This window comes from Ctenocephalides felis, unplaced genomic scaffold (genome assembly GCF_003426905.1).
Source record: "Ctenocephalides felis isolate EL2017-DRISC unplaced genomic scaffold, ASM342690v1 CF-g0.4_SCAFFOLD_03573, whole genome shotgun sequence".
Lineage (NCBI taxonomy): Eukaryota > Metazoa > Arthropoda > Insecta > Siphonaptera > Pulicidae > Ctenocephalides > Ctenocephalides felis.
The window spans coordinates 16,292,026-16,315,283 of record NW_020539727.1 but is presented as its reverse complement, the minus strand read 5'-3'; the positions used below and the strand labels follow the sequence as shown (position 1 = coordinate 16,315,283).

Sequence of the window (23,258 nt, the reverse complement as noted above, 5' to 3'; positions counted from 1 at the left end):
GTTTCATCTTTAATATATTATTTGACTTTTAATATTTACCCAGTGGTTGGTGTAGCAAAATAATTTGCTGATTGCACTACGATGAACAGTGGTAGGTGTGTAAATAGGTGTCGGTTGGATGGTGTTGGGTGTTGCACACGTGTCTAAATCGACACAAATGAATTGAGCCCAAAATTCTGTAGGAATCAGCAGCAGGCATTCCATGATCTGTAAATAAAAAAAAAAAAAACAAAAAAAAAAAATAAGTAAAACTTATGGCCTTAAAGCAAGTTGCATAAACTTCCCTACATGTGTATATGCTAAACTTTAGAAATCAATAGATTAATTTATGAGTAATTTACAGGTAAGCCGAGTTGGTGTAGGATACCTTATAATGTAATATACACAATTGCTGGTTATTCAATTTTAAAAAAAAAATATTACACTCTATTGAGTAACAAACACGTGTCTAAAACATACATAGAGTATTTTCTAAAAAAGTGGCTTCTTCAAATTATTTCAAATTTAATTAATTTTACAATTCAACCACTTTTTGCAGGCATTTTAGTATGTTCATTAACACCATAAACTCTTTACAAGGTTTAATTAAATTGCCAAAAAATATTTTTATGAACTAATTGCTTATGTAGTTATTTATTCATTGGATATTTTTTTGTTTAAAAATTATAATTATAAGATGCAATGAATTGAGAGTTGCTAATGAAATAACGTTAATAAAGTTGGCCTTAAAAATAATAATATAACTAATACGAGATGTGTAAAAATCAATATGTACTATTCCTATTTACATTTATATATACATATATATGATTAATTTCTTGAAGAGCGTAACACATCAAGTAACAAATAATTAAAGTAAAAACTTTTAAAACATCATTTTTTTTCCATACGTCTCGACGTAAAATTCTACGTCATCATCCGTAGTTTTGAAATTCTTAGATTAATGCAATTTATATTAAAAAAAAACACATAACTTATAAATATTGATAATTGGAAAAAAGCACTAACAATAAGTGTCAGTTTGTTATAAATATTTGTCACTTTGTTATAAATATTTGTCAGAAATTAAATAACCGAGATGCCTTTCATCCGAGGCAAATTTAATTTCTGTTTATATAAAAAAAAAAACAATTTTATCTTATAGATCCACTGATAATGATATCAAATTGTATGTCGAAACATTTGAAATAAAGATTAACTTACATAATTAAAAAAATTGTCAACAGACCATTCATCGAAATAAAAAAAAATATTTAAGAAAAAATAATTCCCTTTATTATTATACGTTTTGACACATAATGTGTGTCACATCCAGTAATCTAAAATACAGACATATAAATATAAATAATTGAGAATAGAATATAAAAAATGTATATAAAAATTACAAAAATATGAGAACATTGAACCTGATGGTATGTATATGCTTCTGATCTTTTTTATAATATTTATAATATTTTTTCATATTCTGTTCTGAATTACTTATATCAACATCAAGTGCCGAAACTTATAACAAAGAAAATTATTTAATATATATATATATATATATTATATTAATTATATATATATATATACATTTTTTTACTTTATTTATCCTGTTTTCATTTTTTACCATCAAATTAAAAAAAAAAAACTAAAAAAAAAAAAAAATTTCATCTAATGTTAGTTTAATTTTTTGTGAGTGTTTTTTTTAGTGTAGTATGTATCCATTTTACTTGTTCAATTCAATTTTAGTATAATAAATTTAATCTTTTAAAACTTTGTAAAAATTCTTTGAGATACTGTATAAATATTAAAAAAAAATTGCTGAATAATGACACACATACCGTATCGAAACGTATAAACAAATAGATCATTATTTATTGTTCTTTTAATTCAACGTTGAACAAATAAATCTAGATCATTAAAATCATTCAAACTTTTTGAAAAAAATGTCTTTTATAATATTACAGACTTTTCTCAATTTGATTTCAACAACTATTTTGTTACATAATCTTTATCTATGTAGCCTGACCATTTGTTCTATTGTAAAACGACGTTTTTTATAAATAATATTTTATTATTATTATTTTTTTCATCAACCATTACTATTTTTACAGGTATAAATCAGTAAAAATTTTAACTATGCGCTCAAAATTTAAGCTTGACATGAGATTGAATAGACCTTTATGTAGAATCCTTATGTTTGTTCATATTTCCAAATTAATATTATATTTAATGTTTGAACGTTTACTTTCATTTCTTTTATTTCAGAATCAAAAGTAATGCAGCTAATATGTTACTAATACGCTGCGATAATTAAATTAATCACTACTATATAATATATTTCAAAATTTATCATAACTTACCGAAACAATCAATCTTGTCTCGTTCATAAAATTGTGAGAAGGATCCAAGGATGAATATCCAACTATGGTCGGTGCAAACACCATAGCAATATTAGTTATTGGCATTTTGACTTCTGGGCATTCGGCCACCCTGAAATTTAAAGAAATAAAATTAATAACACATCAAGATAATAATAATATTTTGAGTTATCATTTATTATTATTACCTCTGCAAATGCATGACCAGATAGGCCAAAGTATCCCTATTCGGTTGCGGCAGTTCATTCACACCAGCAATTAATTGCTCCTGGGTCTCCTTAGTAATTGATTTACAGGCTGCTGCAAAATCTGGCCAGAGCGACTGTATGATCAAAGGTTCTTTCAAAGATCGCAGAAAATCTTTCAAACAGCAGCAGACTGTATGGATGTCGACGTTTGTTAGAACTGGGGCTCCTTTGCCGCGTAGAAATCTCTCCTAGAAATAGAAATTGTCAGTTTTTTATGGTGATTGATAAATTTAGATAATGTTTTTACCTTCAGAGCCTTGACGTCCTTTTCTGATCCTGATATTCTGTAAAGACCGACCTCGTTTAATCCTCGAGACTCAACTTCGTTCACACAGTGAACTACTAATGCTGGGACCATTGGGGCCACTAATGGAGTGTAATCGGCTATAGTTCCCTGAAAAAAAAACAAAACGTATTAATTATTTGTTGCATATTTAAATAATGTAATATATGATTTTACAGGCACTTGATGTAGTACAAAATTACAAATCAATAGCACTGTGTAGTGTAAATATATATGAAAACAAATAACTTGATACAAAAAATAGTGCAGTGCCTTAAGGCAAATTGCAGGAACTTCTCGTACCAAAAATTAAAATTTTTAAAACAGATTCAATTTTCCTCTAGAACTCAAAAAAATCGATTTTCGAGGTGTTCAAAATAAAATTGTTATATTTTGATGTGCATATGTCTAATGAACATTTTTGTCCGCCAAATGGCATTTTTTTCACTTTTTTTATTAGATCTCCGAAACCGGTAGACCTGCCTTCCCAAAAGTTTCCGAAATTGAGATTTAGCAAAAATTGAGGATGAAAATAAAATAGAATCCAACAAAAGAAAAATAAAAACTAAACAGATTTAGGGAAAGATAACAAAAAATTAAACAATTAAAATAACAAACTAGTGGGATGTATGGCATCGTGCCTTAAGGCAAATTGCTAGAACTTCCCGTACCGTAACGAAATATTGAATCCTATCCTTTGTTTGAGGAATATTGAATTGTTTTCAAATAGATTATTATAAGTACTGTAACGTTGCCTAATATGTAAATAGAGAGGAAAAAACAGAAGATAAATAATTAAGTAAAAAATTGCTGACAAAAATATTTAAAACAAGGAAATCAAGAATAAAAAAGAGGAAAAACAATTGCCAAGATATGAAAATAAAAATGGAAAATTGAGGATGAAAATAAATCAGGAACCAACAAAACAAATAAGAAAAATTAAACAGATAACAGAAAATTGAATGGTTAAAAATCAAAATTGAACATTAAGGAAAATTGCAAAAAAGTAAAAAAAAAATGAGAAAAACAAGAAAAAATCTGTGGTAAAATAGGAAAGCAAACAAAATATCTAGAGAGATATTAAAGATAAAAGAAAGAAAATTAAACAATAAACCAAGTGGATATAAGTAAAGTTGATACAAAATAATGTATGGACAAAAATCAGTAAAAAGCTTGAACTTGAAGAAAAGAATTATGTATAAATATTTTTTCTTTTTCGTTTTAGGTATAAAATATTTTTGCTCATATTCTGAAAGGTTCAAAGTATATTTTAAGCTTAACAATTTTTTTTTTTGGTTTTTTGAAAAACTCACAGTGGTGTAACCCCTTAAGGGGCGTCTATTAATCACATGAAAGGGGGGAGAGAGGGGTATAGTAAGATATCACATGTATTTAGTTTTTACGTAATTTTCAAAAAAATCAAAAAATTAAAAAAAAAATCAACAATTTCACAATTATTTCTTGTAACTAAAAATACAACAAATGGGGAAAATTTTGAATATCACAATGTATCACCAAGGATCGAGGGGGGAGTCCAAAATTCTTTAAAAAATCTATTACGTGATTAATGGTCGCCCCTTTACAGCATATCAAAAAAAAAAAAAATATATAACATAAAGATGCCTAAAAATCAATTATTTGCATTTAAAATTTAAACTATATCTGAGGTGACTAAAACTTTCTCAAGATTCCTCAAAGTAAAATTAGTAAGGGAGAAAACTTGAGGTAAAAAGTTGTGGTCTACTTCATACATGTACACACTACTTCCAATTTAATAAATAACTTATTTAATTATTTACTTTAATGAATAACTTATTTAATTTCCAATTTTATAAATAAATTATCACTGACTCACCATAAAACCTTTCATAGTAGGAGTACTAGAAACAGGTACACAGGGCAGAGGAACTTGATTGCGGCAATCAGTATGAGAAACAGCTCTGCAGTCTCTGCATTTATGGATCACTCGTCCAAAACGTATCCTGAGAAAAAGATAATTAACTTGATAAGTAATTGTTAAAACTCAATAGTAAAAACTATGTTACCATGGTTGTATCAGTCTGTTGTATGGATTTTTAAAAACATATTATCAAGGCTAAAACGTAAAATTCCAAATGATCTCATAAATAGCCATTTGTGAAGGCTAATAATATTAATAATATTATTATTATATTATCATTATTATATTATTATCTTATTATTTCTAATATTGTTATTTTGTTATATTTATATACGGATACAGGATTAAATTTAGTAATTACAGAAAATAAATTATTTTAATTTAATTAATTACAGTAAAATTCAACTACAAAAACAATATTAAGCCTAACATTCGTATTATCTAATACAATAACTTGAAGAAAAAAATGTTATAATATTGAAATAGTTTAGGTAACAGGTAGAATTTAAGGCTTGTAAATCTTGAGATTCTTCTTATGGTAAAAAAATCCTTTAAATATCCGTTATGCAATTTTTATTCAAGTCCCATTTGTTTTTATTCCACTTTATTTAGTATTAGTTTTATTATTCACAAATTTTATTTATTTTGCTTATTAATTTTATTACTATTATTATTTGCTTTTATTTTATATTAAATCATCATACTACGGATATCATTTTAATGTAAATTTTATCCTTTATTTTGTACTCTATTTTATTTATATTATGTTATTATTCACTTATGTTACTAGATGTTATATTATTTAGCAGTTGTAACCAATATTGTAATTAAAAAAAAAATTTAATAATTATCTAATAATAAAATGAAAAAACATACGTACCTTTTATTACAAACGATACAATTTTCAGACTTCATAGTGCTCTTGGGAATAAAATTATGATACCGCATTATATTTCTATTAATTGTGCTTGGACTGATATCCCTTTTGAAACCATTTTCTAAGAACAAAAATATCCATTTAATATATATATATATATATATATATATATATATGTATATATGTATATTTTGTATGTATATATCATTTATTACCTATGAGTGGTGCAGAAGGAGCATAAGCCTTAGCCGGTGATGCCGATTTCTTTCTAGGACTCTTCTTAATATTTTCCTCAGGTGAATTTTCATCAGGTACAGCCTCAATTACAGATTTGGCAGTTATGGGACCGTGCCCGTCTTTTGGTAAAGTCAAAGTTGTGGTGGCAACTACTCGATCATTAGGGTTTAATTCCACAACTTTAGCTATAAATAATAATAAATAAATCAGCAGGTTAATGAATATTTAGAATATGATTTCTTTTACAAGATACAAACCTGATGATCTGTTCATATCCATACTTCTACGGCTGCGCCTTTTCTTGATAATGTAGGATCTTCAACAGTTGATATTTTGTGTTTGCGAAATGAATAGGAATTTCCATGGGATACATCTAGATCGTCTTCTGAGCGTGATAGACTTTGGCCTGATAATAATGTTTCTAGAAAAATAAAGTAGATGAAAATTAATTATATGCAAACTTTGATCTGATAATGCTTCTAGAAAAATAAATATTTAAGATTATTTGCAAAATTTGACCTGGATGTTTTTAGAAATACATATTTTAGTTGAAAATTAATTATTAGCAAACTTTGGCCTGATGGTGTTTCTAGAAAAATAAATATTTAGGTTGAAAATGAATTATTTTCAAACTTTGACCTGATGGTGTTTCTAGAAAAATAAATATTTAGGTTGAAAATTGAGTATTCACAAATTTTGACCTTAAATGTTTCTAGAAAGATAAATATTTAGGTTGAAAATTAATTATTTGCAAACTGTAACCTAAAATGTTTCTAGAAAAATAAATATTTAGGATGAAAATGAATTATTTGCTAAATTTGACCTGATAAGTTTCTAGAAAAATAAATATTCAGAACAAAAATTAATTATTTGCAAACTGTGACCTGACAATGTTTTTAGAGAAATTAATTTTCTAAAGGTGAAAGGCTAAAAATTAATTATTTGTAAACTTTGACCTGAAATGTTTCTAGAAAAATAAATATTTAGGTTTAAAATAATTATTTGTAAACTTTGACCTGATAATATTTATAGAAAAATAAATATTTAAGTTAAAAATCATTATTAATGTGATCATCATCATTAATGTGACCTGATAATGTTTCTAGAAAAATAAAATATTTAGGTTGAAAATAATTATTTGTAAACAATGACCTGATAATGTTTTTAGAAAAATATATATTCAGGGTGAAAATTAACTAATTACATATCAAATAGTTAAAAATTAAAAATTTGACCTGAAATGTTTCTAGAAAAATAAATATTTAGAATGAAAATTAATTATTTGTAAACTTTGACCTAATAATGTTTCTAAAAAAAATAATTTTCAAGTTGAAAATTAATTATTTGCAAACTGTGGCCTGAAAATGTTTCTATAAAAATAAATATTTAGGTTGAAAATTAATTATTTGCAAAATTTGACCTGATAATGTTTCTAGAAAAATAAATATTTCGGTTGAAAATTAATTATTTGCAAACTGTGTTCTAGAAAAATAAATATTTAAGTTAAAAATTAATTATTTGATATATATTTTATTTATTTATTTGAATAAACAAGTTTAAAACTAATTTTAAACTAAAATATTAATTTCTTTAGAAACATTATTAAGCCAAATTTTGCAAATAATTAATTTTAAACTTATTTATTTGCCTAGAAATGTTATTATTAAACCAAAGTTCACAAATTATTGATTAATTTTAACATTTACTTTTATCTATAAAATATTTTTTAAAAAGTATTCTTACAATTTTTTAAACTATTGCTATCGCAGATATAATTTTACTTTTTCCATAAATTATATAATCACTTCCTAAATGTTTGAATTTTAGAATTTTTACTGAGATTCATTTAATTCACAATACTATTGTATAATACTCAATTATATAATCAAAAAGAATATAAAATGCATTCATTAATGTAATGAATGCTACAAGCATTCAAATTTTAAAGTCATTTATTTTGAGTTTAAATAAAAAAAATCTATCTATAGTATTTTTAATACAAATATTTTATAGATAAAAATAAACGCTAAAATTAGTTATATGTAAACTAATGTTTCTAGAAAAATAAATAAGTTTAAACTTACCAGAAATTAAAGTAGAAAAACTACAAAATATATTTAGTACCTGTATAATTCATTTCATCTTCTGTAATCCTATCCAGCCTCCCGTGCATCGGAGGCCTTGGCTTATTGCGATTATAAAGAAAAGCTAACTTATTCATAGTATCATTATTCAATGTTATATTTTGTGTTTCATCGCCAAATATTTCTCGCACTATTGAAATCTGCTTTTCCTAAAAATAATAAAAATAAACAATCATAAAATATTAACAGTAATAAAAATAAACAATGGTAAAATATTAACAGTAATAAAAATAATATGTGATAAAATATTGGCAGTTTTTTTATTTCAATTATTTATTACCAGGCTCTCTTTCTCCTTTTGTATTTGAAACCGCAACTTCTTTTCAGTGTCCAACAAGTCTCTGGCATGTCGTAACTTATTTTCCAGGATCGAAATAGACTTGTGTCCTTTTTCGACTTCGGCTTGTAAATTTTGGGCTTCTTGCACAGCCTGCATCCACTGCACTCGGCATTGCTCATGGTATAAAATGAATCTTTGAAATTCTGAAAAAATAGTAAGGTGTGAATAATAGAATGAAATTAAATTTTAAAAAAATTCATTGGTGCTCATTGTTGTCAAAATTAATTATTTGCAAACTGTTACCTGAAATGTTTCTAAAAAATAAATATTTTGGTTGAAAATTAATTATTTTCAAACTGTTATCTGAAAATGTTTCTAGAAAAATAAATATTTAGGATTAAAATTAATTATTTGCAAAACTCGACCTGATAATGTTCCTGAAAAAATAAATATGTAAGTTGAAAATTAGTTATTTGCAAAATTTGACGTAAAATGTTTAAAAAAAAAATAAATATTAAGGTTGAAAATTAATTATTTGCATATTGTGACCTGACGTTTTTAGAAAAATAAATAAATAATATAATACAGAGTAAATTGCCTAAGGAAATAATGTTGTAATATTTAGTGCTTTCTTCTTGGGTGAATATTGAATTTTTTTTAGCAGGTTATTAAAATTTTAATTATTTTTATTAAAATAGGTATTTCTACTTCCTTTAAAAATGTATTAGTGATACAATTAAAGTGTATAGTCACCTTAGTTGTACCATCTATGATCTGAATTTAAATATTAATTATTAATTACCAAGTCGAACTTAAGTATTGAAAAAACCTAAATTGAAATAATAATCTCAAAAAGCAATGGATGTGCTTCTTATTAAATTCATTGCCATCGGAAGCTAAGAATAAAGATAAAGACATTATTTTTATTATCCACTTGGTGTTTTACAAGAAGAAAAAAAACTGCAACCGTTATTTCTTCTTAAGAAGATCTAAAAAACGCTCTTTATTAACTCAGTACTATTAAGGTGTAATAAAGCTGCAAAATTTTGAAGTTCGGTATTAAAACTACTAACCTTACTTTACTAATATACCAAAACTATTGTCAAATAAGTTGTATAAGTAAACTTTAGTAGTAAATAATATCAGAATCATATTAATGTCCTAAAATACTTGAAACGGTATCAAAAATAAAAGTAGAAAGCTTCATTTTTAATAACTTCTGTTTCATACTTTACGCTTACTCAATTTGCAGCCAACGTTTTCTTACTAATTAAATAGTTCGATTTAACAGTAACAGATTATATAATTTATAAAAATCTACCAAGTCGAACTTAAATATTGAATTAACACCTAAATGGAAATAGGTCTCTAAAAGTAATAGATGTGCTTGTTATTAAACCTCTGGTTGCTAAGAACAAAGATAAAATCGTTATTTTTAACATAAACTTGGTGTTTTCCAAGCTTCAAAGCTTTGAAGTTCGATATACTAACCTTACTTTACCTTAACAAATTGTATGATTTATATACCAAAACTATTGTCAAATAAGTTACTTATGCAACTTATAATTAATATGCGAATAAGTTACTTATGCACCTGAGTAAATAAACAATAACAGGATTATATTAATGTCTCAAGGATGTCAAAAATATTAGTACAAAGCTTCATTTTTAATAATTACTGTTACATAAAGTCGTACATTGTTTTCGCTTACTCAACTTGCAGTCAAAGTTTTGAAGTTTGATATACTAACCTTACTTTACCTTAACAAATTGCATGATTCCAATATACCAAAACTATTGTCAAATAAGTCGAATAAATAAACTTTAGTAAGTAAACAATATCAAGATTATATTAATGTCTCAAGGGTGTCAAAAATATTAGTAGAAAGCTTTATTTTTATGTCTGAATGTCTGTTTCACAAAGTCACACATTCTTTTCGCTTACTCAACTTGTAGTCAAAGTTTTGAAGTTTGATATGCAAGCCTTACTTTACCTTAACAAATTGTATGATTTACCAAAACTATTGTCGAACAAGTTGTATAAATAAACCTTAGTAAATAAACAATATCAGGATCATATAAATGTCCTACAAGGCTTGCAATGGTGTCAAAAATATTAGTAAAAAGCTTCATTTTTTATAATTTCTTAATGGATGTGCTTCTTATTAAATTCTTAGCAACCAGAGACTCAGAATAAAGATAAAAACGTTATTTTTAACATCCATTTGGTATTTTCTAAGTTGAAAACAAAACTGCACCACTATTTCTTCTTAAGAATATCTAAAAAACGCTCTTTATCAACCTGGTACTATTAAGATGTAATGAAGCTGCAAAATTTTGAAGATCGGTATTCGAACTACTAACCTTACTTTACCTTAACAAATTGTAGGATTCAAATCTATCAAAACTAATTGTCAAAAACATAAACTTCTCCTTCGGGAAGTTAATAAGTCATAAATAAACTTTAGTAAGTAAGGATACAATATCAGGATCATATTAATGTCCTAAAAAGCTTATAACGGTGTCAAAAATATTAGTAGGAAGTTTCATTGTTAATAATTACTGCTTCACAAAGTCGCCTATCTTTTTCCTTGCAGCCAATGGTTTCTTATTAACTAAATAGTTTGATTTAACAATAACAATTTTGCTCTTAAATCTTAGTATAAAAATCTTGCTATTTATAAAAATGACTTGAACAACCTCACCCTTATCAGGGATAATTCTATGTTTTGTAAAATAAGTTATAATGGGTGTGATATATTGGTTAAGTTATGATTATTTACCTTGCTCAGCAACGCCGTCACTTAAAACATAGTGGCACCTATTTATATCATCAATACTGGCCAAAACGCTCAATTCCATTTCTTCATCCATTTTGTATTTGTTTTAACATATAAATTTCCAATAGTGACTGACAGTTATTTTCAGCTCAAGCGTCTCAACGGTCTCTCGGTAATAAATTCATTAATGCCTGTATAAATACGTGTTCACATTTATATTAATTACGTACATGCTTTAATAAATTATTAGATAACTTTAAAAAACATTTGATATAAGAGTTTAAGATAGAGTTTTACACAAAAGATAAAAACGAACGTTATTTTGCTTCATGTATGTAAAAAGCGAAGTGAAGGTGTTGCCAGGTCGATATGAATATGCCGTTGTTCAGGGTGTTGCCATGTCAAGAACTGACACCAACTTCATGTTAGTTTTATCATGTCAGTTGACAGTTGTTCAATGCCGTAGTTCACAATTTGGTAGTATTTGTGTTATGTAAAAGATTGACATGTGTATTTAATATTTCATTGAATTATTGCATAAATACATTTCACCCGCATATAAATATTATATACACACAAGAATGGCTGCTTTATTGAAAAACTGTAGAACCCTCTTAAGCCGCACTTCAACAATCGTCTTACGCGAGGCCCCCAAAACCTTAGCCGTAGCTCCACAAAGACACTTACACATTCAACAAACCAACCACTCCACAAACTTGTATTTAATCAAAGTAAGTACCAAAATTTATATCACCTTTTTAGTAAATATTACATATTTATTCCTAATTAGAACACGAATAGAAATTTCTCTACCCCTGCTGCTGCTAAATTAACAAAGGCTCAAATCGAAGAGCGGGTTTTAAAAGTGTGCGCAGCTTATGATAAAGTAACAGCAGATAAGGTAATTGTTTTTTTATTTCTATTTTTGTAGGGCTCTCAATGGCAACTGGTGCGACAGTACAGTGCGGGGGCACCTTTGACACTCGATTTAATAAAGAAACGGGTCACATTAGTTTTGCAACTGTATGACAAAATTGATCCAGCAAAGGTAGTATAATAAATACAGTAATACAGTACACTAGTTGCCATTGAGAAAAGTAAGTGATATATTGTAGTAATTTGATTTATTTTGCAGTTGAAATTGGAGTCACACTTTATCAACGACTTAGGTTTAGATTCCTTAGATCATGTAGAAGTTATTATGGCCATGGAGGACGAGTTTGGTAAGATAAAGATGATATATATATATATATATATATATATATATATATATATGATAAAAATTGTTTCTTGGGCATCCATCCAATAATTAAAAAAACAGTTAAAACTGTTTTTTTAATTATTGGATGGATGCCCAAGAAACAATTTTTATCATATTATTTCACCATCTGAAGAAAAACCTCTCGCTTTATATATATATATATATATATATATATATATATATATATATATATATATATATATATATGTATATAAAGTCCTTAATATGGATTTTTCAAATTTCCTTGCCCCCAAATGCTTCCAAATTGTTCAAAAATTCTCTTTAAGTTTTAGCTCGTAATATTAACCATTTATTTATTTATTTATTTTTTTTTTCAGGTTTTGAAATCCCAGATGGTGATGCAGAAAAACTGACCCGACCTGCAGATATTGTTCGATACGTAGCAGATAGAGAAGATGTTTATGAATAAACTAAATAAATGGTTGATTTGTAAAACATTTTAGAATAATAATTTCAATATCTGCACAAAAATTATGTGCAGTTTGATTATGTCTGAACCTTGTACATTATATATATTATTAAAGTAGAAATAAAATTATGCTCTTTTTCTAATATATAAATACAACACTCTTTAGATTTCTAAATGAAGTGGTTGAATTGTAAAAAATCATTGAAGGCAGAAATGCTGTTTTTTGTTCAATGTGAAATATTTTTGAAAATAACTGTTCAGCAAGTTTTGCAAGAATTTCTTGCATTATGCTCTACAGCAACTTGTTACACTTACAAGTTATAATATTTAATATATTTATGCAATTTGTCTTAAGGCAAAATGACACTCATACCTAGTTCTATATAAATTTATCAAATATTGTAACTATAACAAATAATCTGCTTAACAAATTTAATTTCTGAAAAATTCTGTTTCTTGTTCAATGTGAAATATTTTTGAAAATAACTGTTCAGCAAATTTTGCAAGAATTTCTTGCATTATGCTCTACAGCAACTTGTTACACTTACAAATTACAATATTTAATATATTTATGCAATTTGTCTTAAGGCAGAATGACACTCACACCTAGTTAAATGTAAATTTATCAAATATTGTAACTATATCAAATAATCTGCTTAACAAATTTAATGTTTTATTAATCATCAAAGTGCAAGCCGAATGATGCTAAATTTATTTACATATTTTCAAGACTGATTTTAAAGTATAATGATGTGATCTACTTTGATTCGAGAAATTCCAGCAATTTGCCTTAAGGCATGATGCCACTAGTTTCTTTACTCTTTTAATAAATCTTTCCATATTTATAAAGTTTATGGTATTGAAAAATATAGTTCTATGAAAAGTGGTTCAATTATATGAATTAATCGAAATTCAGAATAATAGGCTGCAATTTTAGGGCATACAAGTAATAATTTAAATGTGTAAATACAGATATTATAAATATGTTCGAGAGATATCAATTGCAAATTACCTTGACAGTTTTTAACGAACGTGAAAGCTTTATTTTTGAAATAAGCAGTTGAAACATGTAGCTTTTATTTGACATAGCTCCAAATCTTAATTATTTTGATAAAACAGACTTTTTTACAAGTATCAGGAAGTTTGTGCAACTTGCCGCAAACGGCAAAATACCACTTACACCTGGTTGTAATAAAAATAAAATATATATATATATATATATATATATATATATATATGTATATATAATTAAAAAGCCTCACTGAAATTTGGCTTACTGCAATAGAGCATTTAAAAATGCAAAGTCAATTCAAGCACTTATTCAATATTAAAGTTTATTATTTTTATGCAAAAATATTAAACAAATATAAACGATATGTCATACAAACATTTATTTAATTATATTTTATTTACATCACCTAGGTGTAAGTCTTATTTTGCCTTAAGGCAAGTTGCACAAACTTCTTGATATGAGTAAATAGTCTGTATCAAAAAGAATTAAGATTTATATCTATTTTAGATAAAAGCTACATGTTTCAACTGTTTAATTCAAAAATAAAACTTTCACGTTTGCTAAAAGCTAATGAATGCGGTTTGAATTTGATATCTTTCAAACATATTTATAATATCAGTATTTACACATTTAAATTATCTGTAATTATATTAATTATAGAACACGCTCTTATATGTCCTAAAATTGTAGCTTATTATTCTGAATTTTAATTAATTTATACAATTCAATCACTTTTCATAGAACTATATTCTGTAACACCAAAAATTCTATAAATATGCAGTTTTATTGAAATAGTCAATTGACTATCTTTTAAAAGACTAGTGGTGTATGGCATCGTGTCTTAAGACAAATTGCTGGAATTTCTCTTAACTTAATGAAAAATTCGAAAAATTTTACACGTTTTCAAATACACTATTATAAATACTGTAGCTTTCATTGGGAATTTAAGATGTTTTTTGAATTATTCAAATCGGTTGAACCGTGTACCCGAAAACGGAGACGAAAAATTGTATCCAATGTATGTGAATGTACCCTTAGCAAAAATTTTAAGTATACCGAAATTTTGATAAACATGTATTTTAAAAAAAACGTAAACTTAATTCAAATTGGGTAAAATATGTTTTAAAAAATCCGATCCATGGATTTAACTAAATTTCATATTCAAGTAAAAAATGTTTAAGAAAAATCGTGAGACTCTATCTAAACCAAGAAAAAAAACATCGATAAAACCAAAAAAAAAATACGTCCCATGGCTTCTATTATAATATTAGTATATGAAAATTTTAAGCCCTAGTAAAAGTTGTAGCATATTTTACAAAAATCTAAATTAACAGTTTTCTACAAAATTTTATTCAGATTTTATTCTTCTAATATTAGAATTACAAATCTGAACTAGAGAAGGAGCTATATTCGTCAAATCACAAAAAAAAAACAAAGCCCTTTTCTTACTCGCTTTAATATTATGCAGTAAGATCAGTTGTGTATAGGCTTTTATGCAGCCTTTTGTTATACATTTTATAAAAATTTAATTAAGTAATTTTACAGATAATTTTATCTAGATTTTACTTTCCTAATACAAAAATTCTCTATCTTTCAAAAAAAAAAAAACATTTATATTAATCGTTCAATTATATAATGAGCTCTGAGCGAGCATGAGTTTTCTAGAAAACTGTTAATAGTAAAACGCAAAAAAAATTGTACACGGGCCAACCGATTTGAATGATTCAAAAAACATTCGATTCCTATTGATAAAGAGATGTGCTGATTCGTTTTTGGCAAAGGCAGGTCCAGCCGTTTTGGAGATACGGAGCAAAGAGTGCAGAAATTGGAAATTGAGTTTTTGAGAAAACGGAATATCCAATTTGAATGATCTAAAAAACATTAAATTTGTAACAATTGGGAGAAAAGGTGATTAGTTTTTGGCAAAGGCAGGCCTGGCCATTTCAAAAATACAGAGCTAAATGTGCAAACAATGGCAGTTTTTGAGTGAACTAAGTGTCCGATTTGAATGATTTAAAAAACTTTCTGCTTGTATTGACAAAACAATTGCTTTTGAGGATAAAAAATTATTACATCTTTTTTTATTTTCCATAAAATATTTTTGTAATTTTGGATTATAAATTAAAAAAATTACCCAGGCTAAGCACAGTCTAAGTGCCACTCTGGTGCAAATGTTTACCCAAGTGCGTTTAGACTGTACTAGAGCACTTTTCCAATTTTGTGAAAACTATTAAAAATGTGAAAATGCCGCTAAGCTAAGCACAGTATAAGTGAAAATGTCGCACAGAATTATTTGCAAATGCGTTTAGACTGTGACTATACAGGAGCACTTTTTCAATTTTGTGTAAATTTAAGGCTTAATTTCAACTATTTTTTTGAAATTGAATTCGAAATAAAATGACGTTTGTTAATGTGCCGAAAATAAATTGATTTATGTTTTACATTTGATTTGCTCAGATATAACAAGACAGCAAAATTGATGAAAGTTACAGTATTTGTAATAATATATTTGAAAACGTTTAAAATTTCTCGAATATTTCATTACGGTACGGGAAGTTCCAGCAATTTGCCAAAAGGCACGATGCCATACATCACTAGTATTAAACATATTTTACCCAATTTGAATGTGATATCAAGTTAAAACCATAGTCTATTATTTACGATTTTTTTAAAATATATTTTACTTGAATATGATATTAAGTTAAGACCAAATTAAGGAGTTATCATTTTCTAATAAGACAAAAGTCTGGCTATGGCTTTAAAACTTACGTCTATTTTTTATTTCTGAAATGTTCTTTTACATACAAACAATGCATCATAATAATTTCCATAAAAGTTAGCTAACAATATTTTTTGTTGAAGTGAAAAAAACAAATCAGTTCAAGGCAAAAATCTTAAAATGTGATTTATGTACAACTTTACAAAAAAATACATTGAAAACATCTCTTTACTCGTTATAATCTTATAACATAAAATTATATTAAAAATTTACAAAAATTAAACACACGAGACTATGTACAGACTTAATTACAAATATACAGATTAAAGCTAGATCTTATTAAACTAACAGGTCAAAAATTTCTTTTATAAGTCTTTTATTGTCTTATCAAGTGTCATCCCCATTCGGGGTCATCGGGGCGTCTAAGGTAACGGATTCCTCACTATCGGTCATTGTGAATTGTTCCAGGACACCATCGTCCATGTGTTGCCCTCTCTCTGGACGATGACCTCGTTGAAGGGGCTGGTCACGTCCATGTCCACGTTCTCAGACTCGGTTATGGATTGTCGAAGGACTCTATCGTTGCCTTCGCCACTTTGCATCAGGCTGAGGATTTCTGTGTGTTTTGCAGGCATCACGGACACCATTGTTTCGTAATCGTCTTCGGTTAGAGGGAATTGTCTGGGGGTGAACGGTTGCTCGTTGTGGTCCGAGAAAGTGTCACCATCGTTTAAACAAATTGTGTGTACTGCATGGATTTGCGTTTGGTGATTTGTCCAGGGCGTAGTCGGCCATGACGTCCGTGTTCATTTCAGTGTTTTCAGGAGATTCTGTGGTTTCGTTCAAGCTTGCTGGAGTGTCGCTTTCGCTGGTGTGTTCAGATTGAGGAGTCACCGGCATCATATCCATTGTCTTGCTTTTCTAAACGCCTATTCGCCCTGGATCTTGTGGTCCAGGAAAAACTTGGTGTTACACACCAAACTTCTTGCGCTCCTCCAACAAACAACGCATATGTCTCTTCAAACAATTTTCTTCGGAAACATCTTCATCGCTTTCCAAAGCACTCGGACAACTCCTGGCTTTTGTAGGATCCGTTGCACTCTCATGATTCATAATTGCAGCATCAACGACATCATCACCAGTAAGGGGTTCGTAGTTTACAACCCGCCACTTTGGTGTAATAATTTCCTTATAAGGTAAAACTTGTACTTTGGTGGATACAGGCACACCGTAAGGTATCACCATGTTGTCTATGTCGAACGAAGTGCTTCTCTGCGCTTGTCTGGATGTTTCTTTGGGCCACGTAACGTTTTGAGACTCCTCCGACATATTTGTAGACAACGACGAGTCGCAATGATCATCCAAATCAGGGATTTTCCTACGTTTACCAGACTTGGACGAACTAGGCTTACGCCCACGCTTTTAAACCCGTGCTTCATCGGTTTCACAGTTGCAATGTTGGACTTTTTAACAAACTTCCTAGGCCTGTCGTGCTTCAACTCCTCCTTCAGCATCCGTCTATCAGCAGCAGACGTTGCTGCAAGCAACGTCTTAATCCTCGGTCCACACCTAATCATTTTAGCTTGCCACTCAGGCATTTTCATAATAGCGTTAAAATGTATATTCTGGTGCACCTCGGACAACACTGATAAATTAGGATGCATACCAGGATCCAACAACGCCAATCGATTCTGCAAATCCAGACAATCGTTTGGTAGTCTTGGAGCTGTTGGATCTACACGTCCGGTGCACAAAGCACAAGGCTGGTACGGCCATTGGCAACCACATTTGATAGAAGTCGTCTGTGCTGCTAATTTAGAAACCGTATGCAAATTTTGTGTCTGGACCAACTTACGTTTTTTGAAGTGATGTACATCCAACGGTCTGATCCTGGCACAACTAAAACTCTGCTCTTCAGACGTATTTGATATAGTGTTGACCGAAACCGATTCCTTAGTATCGTTATCAATAAACCTCAAATTTGACTTCATAGTTTGTATTACCATGTGTATGTAATCGTGATACTTTTTTTGTACTTCCAAAAACGACACATGCAGTTGTATCCAACGCATTCGTGATGCATACGAGTTCTCTAATTTTCTTATTTGTGTAGACGTACGTTTGGAAAGAGGTAGATGTTTCTGGTATTCGTTAGTATAATCACCACAAACACTTTCATCACTAGAACTGCTCTCAGTAGCCTCCGAGTCCATTGTGGTTTCTAATAAATGTAATTGCGTACTGAACTGTGCACAAGCATCTTTTATATTTTTGGATTCTTTAGGATCTAAGGGTGGAAACAGGGGTTGTGCCACACACTTAGGATGCACTTGATTTGCCGATGAACCTGCACCAAAATACTTATTCTGATATTTCTGTCTAGCCCAAGCCGTTTCTTGACTGGAGTTATAATTTTGAATCTCTGTCAACATAGAGCTGTAATCATGAAAGTTTTGCACATAATCACGATTATACTCACTTTTAGTATTGTAAACATTGTAAACGTACTCATGTAACGTGGCAACTTCGTTGCTCATATGTTTAGCCATGTTACGTACGTTTAAATCATTAAAGACTTTAATAGATTCTTCATTTTTTGTTCTATACAATTCTGTTTGTCTTTGGCTTTTTGTAAATGAGATTCAAATGAATCAGAGGTACTTGGACTTTCACAATGATCCATTTCATTAAACAAAGGTTCATGTCCGTCGAGGATGTTGCATCATCTGTGAACTGTATGCATTTAGCAGCTTTAAACGTTCTCGGTGTATCCACGAGTTGCTTAGATTGACCTTGGATACTTTCCCAACTGTTGTGTTCAGTTTTTGGTTGCGTTTCAGGTTGTGCATACATTACATCAGCAACAACCCGTGTACTACTCGAATCTTTGGACATTTGTGTATCAATATTCATTATTGTAGCTAATTTACCTCCACTTTCTAGTTCATCCTGGCTGGTTAGTTCTTCGTAACTGGAAATGCCTTCGATTTGCTCAGTGCTTTCACTATCATCACAAGAATGCTCTTTGTCAGAACTCTCTAAATCTAAACTATCATCACATTCTGAATACCTAACGTTGGTGGCTGCAAAATCCAGGGCGTTCTCAGGATCATAATCAATATACTCATAACTTTCCGAATGCTGATTGGAATCGTCCGAAATGTGAAGATTTAAATCGCTGCCCATCTCACTATTATTAACACTGGACACAGTTTCATTTTGTTGAGTATTTAAATCATTTTCCTTACCACCTGTTTTAACCTGGGCTGTGGTAACGATCGCTGCATCATTGGAAGTATGTGCTTTATCCATATTACTTAACAAAACACACTATTTAACACACAACATGTTTTCACTTTTATAATTTACATGTATCTTTTATATTTTACATGTATCTTTTATAACGCTCACAATGCTTGAGCGTCGACATAACACCTCGCCTCGAAAATTTAATCATTCCATTGCCGATTAATTGCGAAAGGGGTCGGAATAAAAATAATGTAAATTACACTGTAAAAAAATAAATCGCCACTTTTCGTGCAAGCACAAATTTTACTCGTATTTGTAAACATTTTAGATAAAAAATTAAATAAATATATAATTCATACATCGGCTGCGAGCCATTTTGACCATTTTGACTGAATTTGACAGAAAACTACAACACGAATGACATGACACACGAACGACTCGAAAATGGCCGCCAACAATTCAAAATAATGCGCGGGATAAATGAAATAGTAAAAATATAATTTAAACACAAATTTTACATAAAACTACTAACATGAAAAATAAACTTATGAGGAAATAAATAAATTGCTACATTAATTGAATAAATAAATAAATAAGCAAGAATGCTAATAAATAAAAAAAAACGAATTGATAAATGAACAAAAAGGCCAATAATCGAATAAAAAAATATACCAATAAATTAACGAATGAAGAAATAAATAAATAAATGAGTAAATTAAATAGATAAATGAAAAATAATAAAACTACACACGAATGACATGACACAAACGACTTCAAAATGGCCGCCAACAATTCAAAATAACGCGCGGGAAAAATGAAATAGTAAAAAATACAATTTTAACATGAAAGACGAATCAATTAACATAACAAAACATTATTGTAAAAAACATTGATTTTCCTAAATTCTATTTTTTAATCTTTATGCTATATTTTCTGTAATTCTGCGACATAATTCCAATTGTACACAACACACATTTTTGAATAAAACGACTTTGAATTCGATATTTCATTCTTTACTAGCAATAAAAAGAATAGAATTTGGGACATTTTTTTGGTTTTTGTCAAATAACTTAAAAATTTCATATGGAACCATCCCTTTTCAGTTAGATAGTGTAAAACTAGATAAAATTTACAATATTTCCTGGGGAACACCTTTTTACACTCCGATATAAAAGTTTTGAATAAAACGACTTTGAATTCGATTTTTATTCTTTAGTAATAAATAGAATAAAATTTGGGACATTTTTTTGGTTTTTGTCAAATACCTCAAAAATTTCATATGGAACCACCCCTTTCTAATTAGAGAAAGTGAAAATAGATAAAATTTAAAACATTTCATAGGGAATTTTTTTGGTTTTTGTCAAATAACTCAAAAAGTTCATATGGAACTACCCCTTTTCAGTTAGATATGGTAAAACTAGATAAAATTTACTACGTTTTCTTGTTAACACTTTTTTACACTCCGATATAAAAGTTTTGAATAAAACGACTTTGATTTTATATATCTAATAGCGTATAAAAGAATCCAATATGAATCCACTAAAATTCCTACTTTTCTTAGAAGATTGCATGCAGCGCCTCTATGTTAAATTGTTCCCAGTTCTCCGGGAACTACGTAGTGGTTCTTATAGTTTGTTTGGGAATTGAATATATAAATGTATATCTTGATTTATACATGATTATATATGGCCTAACTGCCTTAGTTTTCATGGAAATTGAATATATAAATGTATATATTGATTTATACATGATTATAGGTGGCCTAACTGCCTTAGTTTGTATGGGAAATTAATATATAAATGTATATATCGAATTATACATGATTATATATGACCTAACTGCCTTAGTTTTCATAGAAATCGGATATATAAATGTATATATTGATTTATACATGATTATATATGGCCTAACTGCCTTAGTTTGTATGGGAATTGGATATATAAATGTATATACTGATTTATACATGATTATATATGGCCTAACTGCCTTAGTTTGTATGGGAATTGGATATATAAATGTATATATTGATTTATACATGATTATATATACTGGCTGTCTCAGTTTGTATGGGAATTGGATATATAAATGTATATATTGATTTATACATGATTATATATATACTGGCTGTCTCAGTTTGTATGTGAATTGGATATATAAATGTATATACTGATTTATACATGATTATATATGGCCTAACTGCCTTAGTTTGTATGGGAATTGAATATATAAATGTATATATCGATTTATACATGATTATATATATATACTAGCTGCCTCAGTTTGTATGGGAATTGGATACATAAATGTATATATCGATTTATACATGATTATATATATATATATTTATACTAGCTGCCTCAGTTTGTATGGGAATTGGATATATAAATGTATATATCGATTTATACATGATTTTATATACTAGCTGTCTCAGCTTGTATGTGAATTGCATATATAAATGTATATATTGATTTATACATGATTATATATATACTAGCTGCCTCAGTTTGTATGGGAATTGGATATATAAATATATATTTTGATTTATACATGATTATATATATACTACTGTCTCTGTTTGTATGGGAATCGGATATATAAATGTATATATTGATTTATATATGATTATATATATACTGGCTGCCCTAGTTTGTATGGGAATTGGATATATAAATGTATATATTTGTAATAGCGCATAAAGCGATATATAAATGTATATAATATCCACGGATTTTTCAAATATATTTTACTTGATTGGAATATTTTTTTTAATTGTATAAATTGATTTTCCATCAATGACTTAGACGCCTTAGTTTGATTGGGAAATGAATATATAAAAATTTATATATTGCTTTCCTCATCAATGTATAGACCAAATTCGGTGCATAGCATTTTACCTTGAGGGAAATTGCTAGAACTTTCCACCGCAATAAAATATATTAAATGGAATTTTAAATGATTTCAAATAGATTATTTTAAATTTGGGAGGTATACAAAAAAAAAACAGATTCTAAAAGTTACAGTACACAAAAAACATCATGCTTTTGACGATTACTATAACACTATAACTTACCTTCCTTCTACTTCCGATAGTCCGCAATCACAAGAATGAAGATTCGACGACCAATGAGGCGACTGTAACCACTACACCAAGAACTGATACGACCAATGAGGTTCTGATAGATCTGACAGAAGTATTACAAAAGCAGTATTTCAAAGCGTGTGCTATATGCACATACTACTCATAATATATAAATAATAGTTATAAACTATGCTAAAATATCTAAAATGCATTTTCAAATTATCTATTACACCCGTCTTACCATAAATGATATAAATTTTTAATTTAACATATTATTAATAACATGCAATAACTGAAACTGGAAGAAATTTGAATGTTCATTTACAATTTATTGATAAAATGAAATAAGATACTTAATAAATTTGCTTGGAAATTCGAACTCGAAACCTAAAACAA

General features: G+C 28.3%; 3 protein-coding genes across 4 annotated transcripts in view; 1 reads left to right on the top strand and 2 right to left on the bottom strand.

Moving 5' to 3' along the window:
* LOC113389348 (putative inorganic phosphate cotransporter) overlaps positions 1 to 23,258 on the bottom strand; it is a 228,131-nt gene that overhangs the window by 184,656 nt on the left and 20,217 nt on the right. The gene's annotated exons all lie outside the window — the stretch shown is intronic.
* On the bottom strand, positions 10 to 22,937 carry LOC113389647 (rac GTPase-activating protein 1-like). The gene is given in 13 exon segments (XM_026626666.1): positions 10 to 207; positions 2,346 to 2,475; positions 2,552 to 2,799; positions 2,859 to 3,005; positions 4,750 to 4,876; positions 5,675 to 5,792; positions 5,887 to 6,093; positions 6,166 to 6,209; positions 6,212 to 6,329; positions 8,033 to 8,201; positions 8,333 to 8,535; positions 11,116 to 11,303; positions 22,854 to 22,937. Coding segments are annotated over 12 exon segments (1,800 nt in total). The 5' UTR covers positions 11,207 to 11,303; positions 22,854 to 22,937.
* On the top strand, positions 11,557 to 12,897 carry LOC113389354 (acyl carrier protein, mitochondrial-like). 2 transcript variants are annotated; one of them, XM_026626409.1, is made up of 4 exons: positions 11,557 to 11,843; positions 12,044 to 12,160; positions 12,248 to 12,335; positions 12,712 to 12,897. In XM_026626409.1, exons 1-4 carry the CDS (start codon positions 11,694 to 11,696, stop codon positions 12,801 to 12,803), a joined length of 447 nt encoding a protein of 148 aa, XP_026482194.1. In that variant the 5' UTR covers positions 11,557 to 11,693; the 3' UTR covers positions 12,804 to 12,897. The 2 variants fall into 2 exon arrangements, with proteins under 2 accessions (XP_026482194.1, XP_026482195.1); XM_026626410.1 differs by lacking the exon at positions 12,044 to 12,160 and adding an exon at positions 11,903 to 12,013 and having other exon boundaries at positions 12,712 to 12,840.

What these genes read in the sequence shown, in the direction of transcription:
- LOC113389354 (XM_026626409.1), top strand. Translation starts at nt 11,694, where the DNA reads ATGGCTGCTTTATTGAAAAACTGTAGAACCCTCTTAAGCCGCACTTCA. An exon ending in ACAAAATTGATCCAGCAAAG is followed by an intron (nt 12,161 to 12,247) that starts GTAGTATAATAA and finishes TTTATTTTGCAG; the next exon opens with TTGAAATTGGAGTCACACTT. An exon ending in GGCCATGGAGGACGAGTTTG is followed by an intron (nt 12,336 to 12,711) that starts GTAAGATAAAGA and finishes TTTTTTTTTCAG; the next exon opens with GTTTTGAAATCCCAGATGGT.